Below are 12,173 nucleotides of genomic sequence, written 5' to 3'. Positions count from 1 at the left end.
TCCAAATCAATGCTCTCACTTTAACTTCAAATACCATTCAAGGTTTCAAATTCAATTAGCATCGTCATTCAGCCACTCTTACAATAAGACTCTGGGTTTGGTTTTCAGCAATATCAGCTCTGTTACTACAGGATTTAAGGCTTTCTTTCAGAGCTCCAGCAGCTATTTTGAGGTCCTTTATGTGGCACTTGAGCTGTGACTCTGAAGCCTTGAGCTCATCTCCTTCTTTCATCATTTCGTCTAGAGAAAGTAGGACCAACCAACCAGCTTCCGTATATTTCTCATTCTGACGTGATTGTTATGGTTGTGTGTCAGCTTGGCTGGGCCATGATTCTTGGTGCTTTGGAAGTCATATGATGTTGTGATCACTTCTATGGTGACATTTGATATAACGTGTTCATGTCCATGACGGGATCTGCTATGAGTAACCAATCAGTTGAAAGGGAGTTTCCTTGGTCATGTGGCCTACATCCAATATAAGGGAACATTCTGGCAAGGCTCAGGGCTTTTGCTCGTTCTGGATCCTGCAGTTGGCTCCTGTTCATCTGACCTCCAGTTCTTGGAACTTGAGCTAGCATCTTACTTGTGGTTTTGCCTGCCCATCTTAGGATTCATTGGTATCAGAAATCAGATCAGTGTTTTCTATGGCTGATACAAATTGCAAATACTATTCCCAGTTGATTTTTTGCCTCTTTTATGTCAAGTTAATTGAAGTATAATTTTCATACAGCAAAATTCACTCGTTATAGGAATACAGTTTTAAGAAGTCTGACAGCATATATCTTTGTCTAATCTCTATCAAAACACAAATATAGACTACTTTCTGATCCTCCAAAGTTCCTTTCTGCTCTTTGTAATCAATCTCCTGCACCTACCCAGGCCATAGAAAACACTGATCTGATTTCTGTTATTATAATTCTTCCTTTTGTAGGATGTCCCATAAATAGAATCATATTGTACATAGCCTTTAAAAAATAGTTGTTGATAAAGCAGAAGCTTCACTCTTTCATTTTTAAATTGATTGGTTTTCATTTCAATTTCCAATTGCTCGTTGCTCGTGTATAGAAATACAATTGATTTTTAAAATATTGGGCACATATCCTGTGACTTTGCTAAACTTATTAGTTCTAGCAGTCTTTTTATTTATTTAATTTTTATTGCAATGAACTTCCTTCCCTGATATCTAAAGTGGTCCTAGAAATGTATAAGGAAAAAAACAACAGTTTAACAAAAAAAGGAAAAAAAAATAATAAATTCTTACATAGCTCTTACTATGTTCCAAGCAATTATATACATGTGTTGTTGCAAGGTTGATGTAAGAAGTGAATAAAAAAAAAAGATAGATAAAGCAGAGGAAAAATTAGGAAGTAGTCAGAAGACATGAATGGCAAAAAGAAAGAACTCTGCATTCAACAAAAAGGGGGTAAAATTTATTGTTAAGGACATCTGAACTATTTACAAAAAAATGACTGCATATAACTGAACAAAATACTTGAGGCCAAAATATATAAAGAAATCCCACAGATCAATATGAAAAATGTAAATGGAATCCTATAGAATGTGTTATTTTGTCTTGTTTCTTTTATTCAATGTTATTTTTATAAGATTCATCCATGTTACTACATGTAGATCTTGTTTATTCATTTTTATGGCTTCATGGCATATTGTGACTTCACAAAAACTAATTTATCCATTCTAGTGTTGATGGAAATTTGGGTTGCTTTCATTTTGGGGCTGTACAAAAAACATTGCCCAGTGAACATTCTTGAACATGTATGTTGGTGCACATATGCTCAAAGTTATATTAGGAGTAGAACTGCTGGGTAATAAATTGTGAGTATTTTCAAAATTTTATAAAATACCACATAACCTTTAGCAATAACTCCCATTCCCATCCCTCACTCCACCCCCAACATTTACTCTAACCCTAGGCAATCACTGAACTAATTTCTGTATCTACAGGTTTGCTTATTCAGGACATTTCATATCAACAGAATCATATGATACATGTTTTTTTTCTTTCTTTTTTGGTCGTTTCTGGCTTGTCACTTAGCATAATATCTTCAAGGTTCATCCATGTTGTGGGATTTATCAGTCCATCATTTCATTTTATTGTTATACATTCCTTCAACAAATGTTAAGGACCTATTGTAGACTAGGGTCAACACTAGAAACTTTGATATAATGCTTTTTAATCTTTAAAACACTTTTCAGTTACAGGACCTCACTTAACCTGTAACAACCCTGTGAGGTGTCTCAGACTGGTAGATTGATTTATTCCCCACTTATTGAGCCCTGGCGGCACAGTGGTTAAAGAGTTCAACTGCTAACCAAAAGATCAGCGATTTGAAACCATCGGCATCTCCTCTGGAGAAAGATGTTGCACTCTGCTTCCGTGAAGATTTACAGCCTTAGAAACCTTGTGACGTCACTATGAGTCAGAATCAACGGGATGGCAGTGGGTTTTTGGTTTTACTGAGTACTTAATCCTCAGAAGTGGAACAATAGAACTGGAACAATAAGCAATACCATGACACGGGGAAAATACTGAAGTTGTCAAGGATTTCATTTTACTTGGATCCACAAACAACGCCTGTTGAAGCAGCAGGCAAGAGATCTAACGATGTATTTCAATTGACAGATCTGCTGTAAAAGGCCTGTTCAAAAGTGTTAAAAAAGCAAAGATGTCACTTTGAGGACTAATGTGCACCTGACCCAAGCCATGGTATTTCCAATTGTCTCTTATGCACTCAAAAGCTGGACAATGAAATATAGGAAGATCAAAGAAGAATCAACACCTTCGAATTATGGTGTTGGTGAACAGTATTGAACGAGTATGGACGACCAGAAGAACGAGAAAATCTGTCTTGGAAGAAGTACAGCCAGACAGCCACTTATAAAGGAGAATGGCAAGATTTCTTCTTATTTATTTTGGACATGTTATAGGAGGGACCAGTCCCTGGAGAAGGACATCATGATTGGTAAAGTATAAGGTTATCCAAAAGGAGGAAGATCCTCAATGAGATAGTTTGGCACAGTGGCTGCAAAATTAGGCTCAGATATAGCACAGATTGTGAGCATGGCACAGGACTGGGCAGTGTTTCAGCCTGTTGTACATAGGGTCGCTGTGAGTCAGAACGGACTCCATGCCACCCAACAAAAACTTTTTCTGTGTCTCAGCTCCATCACCTGCAAAACTAGGCTAACAAGATCATCTCCAGCATCACTTTGTCAGGCTGAGGTAACTTAAGTAAAGAGGCGAATTTGGTGCCTGGCATATATTAAGAGCTCAAGCACTGTTAGGTACTTCTGTTATTATTACTGTTGAACTGGCAGGATTCCAATCATTGGGTGAACAATGATTGATAAACAAGGAGCTGAAGTGCCTGTGGCACTCCCTGAGATGTGTTAAAACCGTAAACCCAAGAGTCCCAAAGAGTTCAGAGAAAGGTTAGCTTTCTAAATAGAGAGAAAAGGAAAATGCTCATAGCCTGGCCTTTTCTGAGGTTGTCTCCCAAGACTACTTACGTGGCAGTTCTTCAGGAAATCCAGCGCCTGGCCCCTGCCCTGCTCCGCCCGCTAAGTGGCATCTAGGGGGCGGTACGACCGGGAGGGGCGGGGCGCGGCGGAAAGGAGTCGGGGGTTGGTGGGACGATTGGGGGGGCGGGACGGTGCTGGGAGGGGGCGGGGCAGAATGAGGGCCGAGGCGGGGTTGGCCACAGGGCGGGGCGGTGCTGGGAGCCCGGAATCTGAGCGGGGTCTGTCTACTGCTCAGACTGCAGAAGAGCAGAGGGGCGACTGAGCCATGCTCCTGGCGTTGGGCTCCCTGGCGAACGCCCTCTGGGCAGGGTTCCATCTCCGGCCTCTCCTGCTGGGTGTCGTCGTCTTTCTGTTCTTCGTTAATTTCTTCAAAAGGAGGCGCCCAAAAAATTACCCGCCGGGACCCTGGAGCCTGCCTTTCTTGGGAAACTTCTTTGTACTGGGCTTTGAAAAGCCTCCTCACGTGGTGCTTCAGAAGGTAGGAGCGGGAGAGGGGTCTTGGTCCTGGTCCTAGTCCTGCCCCGAAGGGCAAGGGGCATTCCGGGAACTAGGGGGAGCCGGGGCTTGGGTGGCTCTGCCGCTAATTCTGGTAATTTGAGTTATCCCCGCTTTGAGCCCCGTTTTCCTCACCAGTCAACTGGCATTATTCTACCGGCCCTTTATAAAATGAGTGAGAAAAAACCCAACCCATTGCCATAGAGCCATTTGCGACTCATAGCGACCCCACAGGACAGAGGAAAACTGCCCCATAGAGTTTCCAGGGAACACCTGGTGGATTTGAACTGCTGGCCTTTTGATTAGCAGCTGTCATTAAATGTTTCATGTATAATTAGTGTATCATTAAACGTGTGCTAGGCATGTTATGTGCCTTAACTCATTTAAATGTGTGTTATCTTGTTAAATATTGCAACACCCTTTTTTATAATATGGTTTCTTTTCACCATTAATATTATTATCCTTGAAAAATGCTGTACTTCTTGAAGGCTCCATTTCCTGTATGTAAAATGGTGATACTACTGATAATCCTCACTGCTTTTCAGCTGGACCACTGTTACCACTACATGAATTGAGCCCCTCTTCTTCAGCCTCCTTACCCACTAATCCCTCTTACTAAAATAATAATCTAAAAATATCACTCCCTTGCTTAAGTTTTTTCTGCTTCCCAGAGTTCAAACTCCTTATCAAGGCACTCAGGTCCCTTCTTGACCCATCCTTATTCCACCTCCTTATTCTCACCTCCCAAGGGGGCTATGTAACTCTGAATTCCTCAACGTTCCCTAAAACGTAGAGCACTCTGTCAAGAATCCTCAGCTGGTATGTCCTCAGCATAGTTACCTGGCTGAGAGACACTATGACAGGTGTTTATGAAGATTAAATAATGACCGACATTAACATGACCTGTAGTAGGTGCTCAAGTATTAGCTTCCCTTTCTCTAGAAAAGACTGGAGTCCCATAAACACAGGTCTTACTACTCAAGTACACATATACCCTTGCTTTAGAGGTATGTTGTTTCATTTCCAAGGGTTTGGAAATTTTCCTTTTATCTTTCTATTAATGATTTCCAGTGGTTAGTGTGAGAACTATGTGCTGTCCACAAGAAATTAGTTTCTTGTAGACAGCGTATAGTTGGATTATCTTTTTAAATTCATTCTGCCAATCTGTGTCTTTTAATTGGTATATTTAGGTGATTTATACACAATGTAATATTAATATGGTAGGATTTAAGTCTCCCTTTCTATTATTCTTTTATTTATGTTCCTCTTTTACTCTTTTCATGGCAACCTAAGGTTTATGTTGTGGAGCCCTGGCAGCACAGTGGTTAAGACCTTGTCCACTAACCAAGAGACTGGCAGTTCGAATCCATCAGCTGCTCCTTGGAAACCCTATGAGGCAGTTCTACTCTGTCCTATAGGGTCACTATGAGTCAGAATCAACTCAGTGACAAGTTTTGTTGTTGTTTTTTTAATGATACAATTGTCCTAAATATTACTTCTGCATACATTGAAAACCACATCAGACACTGTTATAATTTTAGTTTCTGAGGCAGTTGTTTGGACAGAATAAGGGGATAGTGAGTGTTTCAAAATCAGGAAAAGTGTGCATCAGGGTTGAATCCTTTCACCATACCTATTCAGTCTGTATGCTGAGCAAATACTCCAACAGGCTGGACTATATGAAGAGGAATGGAGCATCAGGATTGGAGAAAGACTCACTAACAAATTGCATTATGCAGATGACACAACTTTGCTAGCTGAAAGTGAAGAAGACTTGAAGCACTCACTGATGAAGATCAAAGGCCACAGCCTTCAGTATGGATTACACCTCAATATAAGGAAAACAAAAATCCTCACAACTGGACCAATAAGCCACATCATGATAAACAGAGAAAAGATTGAAGTTGTCAAGAATTTCATTTTACTTGGATCCACAATCAACACTCATGGAAGCAGCAGTCAAGAAATCAAAAGATGCATTGCATTGGGCAAATCTGCTGCAAAGGACCTCTTTAAAGTGTAGAAAAGCAAGGATGTCACTTTGAGGACTAAGGTGCTCCTGACCCAAGCCATGGTATTTCAATTGCATCATATGCATGTGAAAGCTGCTCAGTGAATAAGGAAGACTGAAGAAGAATTGATGCCTTTGAATTGTGGTGTTGGCAAAGAACAATGAATATATCATGGACTGCCAAAAGAATGAACAAATCTGTCTTGGAAGAAGTACAACCAGAACGCTCTTTAGAAGCAAAGATGGCAAGACTGCATCTTACCTACTTTGGACATGTTGTCAGGAGGGATCAGTCCCTGGAGAAGGACATCATGCTTGGTAAAGTAGAATCAGTGGAAAAGAGGAAGACCGTCAACGAGATGGATTGACACAGTGGCTGCAACAACGGGGTCAAGCATGACAAGGACTATAAGGGTGGTGCAGGACTGGGCAAGTTTTCGTCCTGTGATACGTAGGGTCGCTATGAGTCAGAACCAACTCGAAGACACCTAACAACAACAACACCTGTCAAGCATAATTTTAAAAACTCAGGAGAAGAAGAATTGCCTTTTGGTTTACCTATTTCTTTACCTTTTCTGTTGTTCTTTCTTCATTCCTGATGTCCCAAGCTTTATGCCATTATGATCTCCTTTCTCTATGAAGAGCTTTCTTGAGATTTTTTTTTTTTTTTTTTAAGAATAGGCTTTCTGACAACAAATTCTTTTAGGTTTCCATCATCTGAAATATATTCTTTTCACCTTCATTTCTGAAATATGTTTTCACTAAATATAGGGTTCTGGGCTGACAACTCCGTTTTTCAACACTTGAAAATGTTGTACCACTTTCATCTGGCCTCCATGTTTTCTGATGAGAAATTTTTTCCCATTCGAATTGTTCTCCTTAGGTAACGAGCTGTTTCTCTCTGTATGCTTTCAAGAACTTTAATTTGTCTTTAGTTTTCAAAAGTTTGGTTATGATGTTTCTTGGTGTGTGTGTCTTTACATTTATCCTGTTTTGAATAGATTTCTTTGGATTTATCCTGTTTGTGTTCACTTACGTAGTTCTGAATGTGTAGATTTAGGTCTTTAGCCAAATCTGGGGACTTTTCAACCATTATTTCTTCAAATATTTTTCCACCCCAGATTTTTTTCCCTTTTCTTCTTGTGTTCTTGGATTCTGGTGGCACTAATGTTACAAGATAGTATATGATGAAATATTTGGTGTAAACTCTTAGTAATCAAATGAGATATCAGGAGATAATATCACTACCAATGGAAAACCCTGGAGATAACCTCTAGTAGAAAGTGAGACTAAGTCGGGCTGAAGTTTAAAGAAATGTTTGGCATATGGCAAAGTGGACTGATGGGAACAGAAGATTTTAAATGAGGGAAGAATGGCATGAGCTAAAACATAGTGAGAGGACAATGAAGAAACTGGCCTATCTGTATGGGATCTTTTCTTTTTTTCCTGCTTCAAAAATTTTGTCTAAGGTGGCTATCAAAAAAGCCGTATGACATTAAAATTGCATGTATTTGAGACAACGATCATATCAAACTAAAGTGGAAGAAGGACAGATAAGTTGGATAAATGATCAGTTAGGATGTATATCCAGTTGCTGTTGTAAAGTAGCCCCAATATACAGTTGCATAATTAACACCGAAATTTATTTTTCCTTCACAAAAGAGTTCAGAAGTAGGTGGGCAGTTCAAAATAGGGAGGCTGCTCTGTATCATAAGATCATCCAAAAACTTGGGTTCCTTCTCTCTGTTACTTTTTTCTCCCATTGACACCATCATATCTTATCCCTTTATGTACTTAACTTTCTTCCATCAAATAATTTTTTGTACAGAATAGTAATAGGAACTGGGTATTTATCTGTACTTTCCGTTAGATTGCGAGCTTCTTCAAGTTAAAGACTTGTCGCATTTCCAGCACCTGATCTTGACCTACCACATAGTTGGGGCACCTTATCTAATCTTAGCTCATTTGTCCCTGAAGTTTTTTGCTGTTCTGTAAACACTCTTATTGAATGTTCTAAATTAGTAAAGAAATCCTTTTTGCAAGGCCTCAGAAGTTCATCCAGGCATCCAGCAAGATGAACTCCAAAGTCTGCTTAATGTATACCTTATATATCAGTGCCATTTCTTAGGAGCAAAGGCATGTACTTTGGAGGCAGACCAACTTGTGATTGAAACTTGGCACTACCCCTACTAGCAAGATAGGGCGTGCTATGCTAGAGATGAATGAAGATTGATAGGGGAAGCTGGGCCAAAGGAGGGATGGAAGAATTGAATCCTGGCTTGGCCCTTAATGTGGGAGCAGGGTGGTACTATGAGACTGATTTCATTGTATTTGCCCTGATGGGTATGGCATAGGTCCAGGGCTCTAAGGATGACATGGGGAAGCATATGAGGATTAGGGAGGAAGGACCAGAGCTACCTGGAGGGAATGGAGCCCTTCTGTTTGAAACCCCTACCTGCAGCTAGACACACCCAGGCAGACAAGAAGCAGAGGCTGTCTCTACTCGGATAGTCATCTTTAGAAAGACCATTTGCTGATTTAGAATGATCATTAGCTATTACCTAGCCCACACTTGCACACACCTGTACACTTGTGCGTACTTAAGAACACACTTAAACACTCTTCCATTCACTCTCACTTTCTCTCTCCTGCTCTCTCATTCTTTCACTGTCACTAAACTCTAAGATTCTGGAGCCACCTCAGGTTTATTTCTTTGTCCCCATATCTTATATAATGCATGGCCAAACCCCTCCTCCATAACTCAGCCTTCTTTTATGGAGTCAGTGTGCTGAAACCTTGTTTATTTATTCATAGTTTCACCCACAGTGCCTTGTTCTGGGAACATGTAGTGAGTGCTCACTCAGTTCATGCTTATTGAATATATTACTAGATGTTTCTGAAAGAACTTCTCAATCAAGCAGTGAGTTGAATTTCAGTCTAGTTGAGAGGAAAAGGAAAAAAGGAGACAGACAGTAACTCTTGCATCAGACCACAAGTCAAGGTAGAACTGGTCACAGTAATCAATCTTTGAAGTCCACATTTTCTGGAGTGTGAAGCTAAGGCACACAAAGGTAAAAGGGTTTGCTGCATGGCAACAGAAATCTGTGGCACACTGGAGAATGAGTATTCCTGCTCTGTCTGAGTCACTTGGCCCCGCACGCACACACACACACACACACACACACAAACCTGCCCTCAGTGCAAGCCCTTGGAACTACACACCCATTCCCTTCATCCTTACATACACAGACATATGCATATTCAACTGTGACTACTTTTCAGCTTGTGAAGAAATATGGGAACCTGTTAAGCCTGGAGTTTGGGACCTTGCATACTGTTACTGTATCTGGATTGCCCTTAATCAAAGAAGTCCTTGCCAACCAGGACCAAAACTTTCTGGGCCGCCCCAAGAGTGCTATCCGAGAGCGTGTCTTTAAGAAACATGGTAAGTTTCTTGACTAATGTAAGATGTGTGTGTTTGATGTTGTTATAGGCTGTCAAAGGTGTGTGTCTTCGTGAGTATAATTCTTTGACATTCCCAGAGATCAGGCCCAGTATAAAATTCCTGCCATGAAAGGAAGCTGGATGTCCTTGTTCCTCAATTTAAAGCACCCACTCTGAGCATTTGGCAGTCTTAATGTCAGGGATTTGGGAGAAGCTGCACCTCCTACAGAAACTCACCCTGGATGTTTTGATAATCAAGTAAGCACACCGCTCCGTGAAAGCACGGGAAGAGGCCACACGTTCTCTGGTTCTGCTTCCGTTCCAAACTTCTTCCCTTCGGAAAACGGGTGTGGATCTGCTGCTGCCTTCTGCTGCTCATCTGCGTCCTTCTTCTTGCCTCTACTTCCTTAGGCTTCATCATTAAGGTGGTGACAGACAGGGAATCTCAGTTTTCTAATCTATATCAACCCAAGACTCGTTAAGACAGGCTGGCATGAATATTTTAAATTATTATTAAATAAACGTAAACATTTAAAAATTAAAATGAGAAACTCAAATCTATTGCTTTATCAAAGCACCATTTTTTTCAGGTGCTTCCCAATCCCTCTTTGAACTATTTCATCCTTTCACTCTACATGATTCAGTGTATTTATTAATTACCTGCCATGTGAAGCACTCTGCTAGGCACAAGGGCTATAACAGTGAGTAGAACAGACAAAATCCCTGTCCTTATGTAATTTACGTTCTACTCAGGGAGAAACACAGTACCAATTAGTTCTAATTTAAAGCTTAAAGTGTTGTAAAGATAAGGGCAGAGCGCACGTTTTAGGAGTATCTAATCAGGGTAAGCTAACCTAAGGAAATGACAATTTAATAAGGTGGAGAGGGGAGAAGAAATCAGGCAGAGGGAATAGCCTATGAAAAGCCCTGAGGTGGGGAGAAGGACAGTGAACTTCAGGAATTGAAAGGTGGCCAGTGTGGTGAGAGCACAGAGATTAGATGGAGATAATGGCATACAATGAAGCTGCTGAGCTTGAGCAGGAATTGTCCAGGCGAGTTCTTGTTAAGAATTGTAGTTTGTATTCTAATAACAGTGGAAGCTATTAAAATGACCTTTAGTAGAGAAAGGAATCACAATGTATACACTGTATTTGTGTGTGTGTGCTTTTAGTGAAAGTTCACAGTTCAAGTTAGTTTTTCATATAAAAATATTATACACACATTGTTATGTGACCGTAATTGCTCTCCCTATCATGTGACAGCATACTCCTCCTTGTCCCCCTGTGTTTCTTGTGTCCATTCAATCAGCTCCTGTCCCTTTCTGCCATTTCATCTCACCTCCGGACAGGATCTACCCATTTAGTCTCATGTATCTACTTGGAAACCCTGGCTGCTAACCAAATGGTCAACAGTTCAAGTCCGCCAGGTGCTCTTTGGAAACCCTGTGGGGCATTGCATAGGGTCGCTATGAGTCGAAAACGACTCGATAGCAGTTTTTTGTTTTTTTTTTTTAATCTACTTGAGCTAAGAAGTATGCTCTTCACAAGTATCATTTGATATCTTACAGGCCAGCCTAATCTTTGTCTAAAGAGCTGAATTCGGAAATGATTTTAGTTTTGGGCTAATAGAAAGTCCGGGGGCTGTTTCTTCTGTGGACCCTCCAGTCTCAGTCAGACCATTAAGTCTGGTGTTTTTACTAGAATTTGAGTTCTGTACCACCTTTTCTTTTGCTCCGTCGGGGACTCTCTGTTGTGTTCCCCATCAGGGAGGTCATTGGTGGTAGCCAGGCACCATCTAGTTCTTTTGGCCTCAGGCCAATGGAGTCTCTGATTTATGTAGCCCTTATTGCCTCTTAGGCTCATATTTTCCTTTCTGTTCTTCATTCTCCTTTGTTCCAGGTGGGTTGGGATCAATTGACGCATCTTAGACAGCCACTTGCTAGTTTTTAAGACCCTAGACACCACTCAACAAAGTGGGACACAGAATGTTTTCTTTTTTAATTAAACATTTGTTTTTTCAGATAATTGTAAATTCACGTGTAGTTGAAAGAAATAATACAGAGAGATTCCCACATATCCTTTACCCAGTTTCCCCCAATGGTAACATCTGGCAAAACTATAGTACGCTATCACAACCAGGACATTGACATTGATATAATGAAGACACAAGAACATTTCCATCACCATAAGGATTTTTCATGTTGCGTTTACCCCTATTTTCCTAAATTTAAACCTAAGATTTATTTCTTTGTATTGCCGTATCTTCCTCTCCGTATGGAAGGTCCATGATTACATTTCTTAGTCCCTCTTTATTATTTTAATGTTGTCTTCTTTTATATAATAACATTGCAATTACCCTGTATTGAGCTTTTTTTAAAGTAATTTTTATTGTGCTTTAAGTGAAAGTTTACAAATCAAGTCAGTCTCTCACACAAAAACCCATGTACACCTTCCTACACACTCCCAATTACTCTCGCCCTAATGAGACAGCCCGCTGTCTCCCTCCACCCTCTCTTTTCGTGTCCATTACGCCAGCTTCTAACCCCCTCCACCCTCTCATCTCCCCTCCAGGCAGGAGATGCCAACATAGTCTCAAGTGTCCACCTGATCCAAGAAGCCCACTCCTCACCAGGATCTCTTTCCAACCCATTGTCTACTCCAATCCCTGTCTGAAGAGTTGGCTT

The 12,173-nt window shown here is 40.6% G+C and overlaps 1 protein-coding gene across 1 annotated transcript in view; it reads left to right on the top strand.

Moving 5' to 3' along the window:
* Nucleotides 1-3,744: 3,744 nt before the first annotated feature.
* The window catches only part of LOC100658399 (cytochrome P450 2J2-like), a 43,196-nt gene continuing 34,767 nt past the window's right edge, over nucleotides 3,745-12,173 (top strand). The window contains exons 1-2 of the mRNA XM_003411153.4: nucleotides 3,745-4,018; nucleotides 9,329-9,491. Of these exons, the coding sequence (XP_003411201.2) occupies nucleotides 3,806-4,018; nucleotides 9,329-9,491 (376 nt within the window). The 5' untranslated portion in view covers nucleotides 3,745-3,805. The remainder of the gene's footprint in view (nucleotides 4,019-9,328; nucleotides 9,492-12,173) is intronic.

The sequence above is a fragment of the Loxodonta africana genome, chromosome 3, assembly GCF_030014295.1.
Source record: "Loxodonta africana isolate mLoxAfr1 chromosome 3, mLoxAfr1.hap2, whole genome shotgun sequence".
Classification (NCBI taxonomy): Eukaryota; Metazoa; Chordata; class Mammalia; order Proboscidea; family Elephantidae; genus Loxodonta; species Loxodonta africana.
Note: the sequence above shows the minus strand (reverse complement) of the source record. Positions and strands in the feature narration are given on the sequence as shown.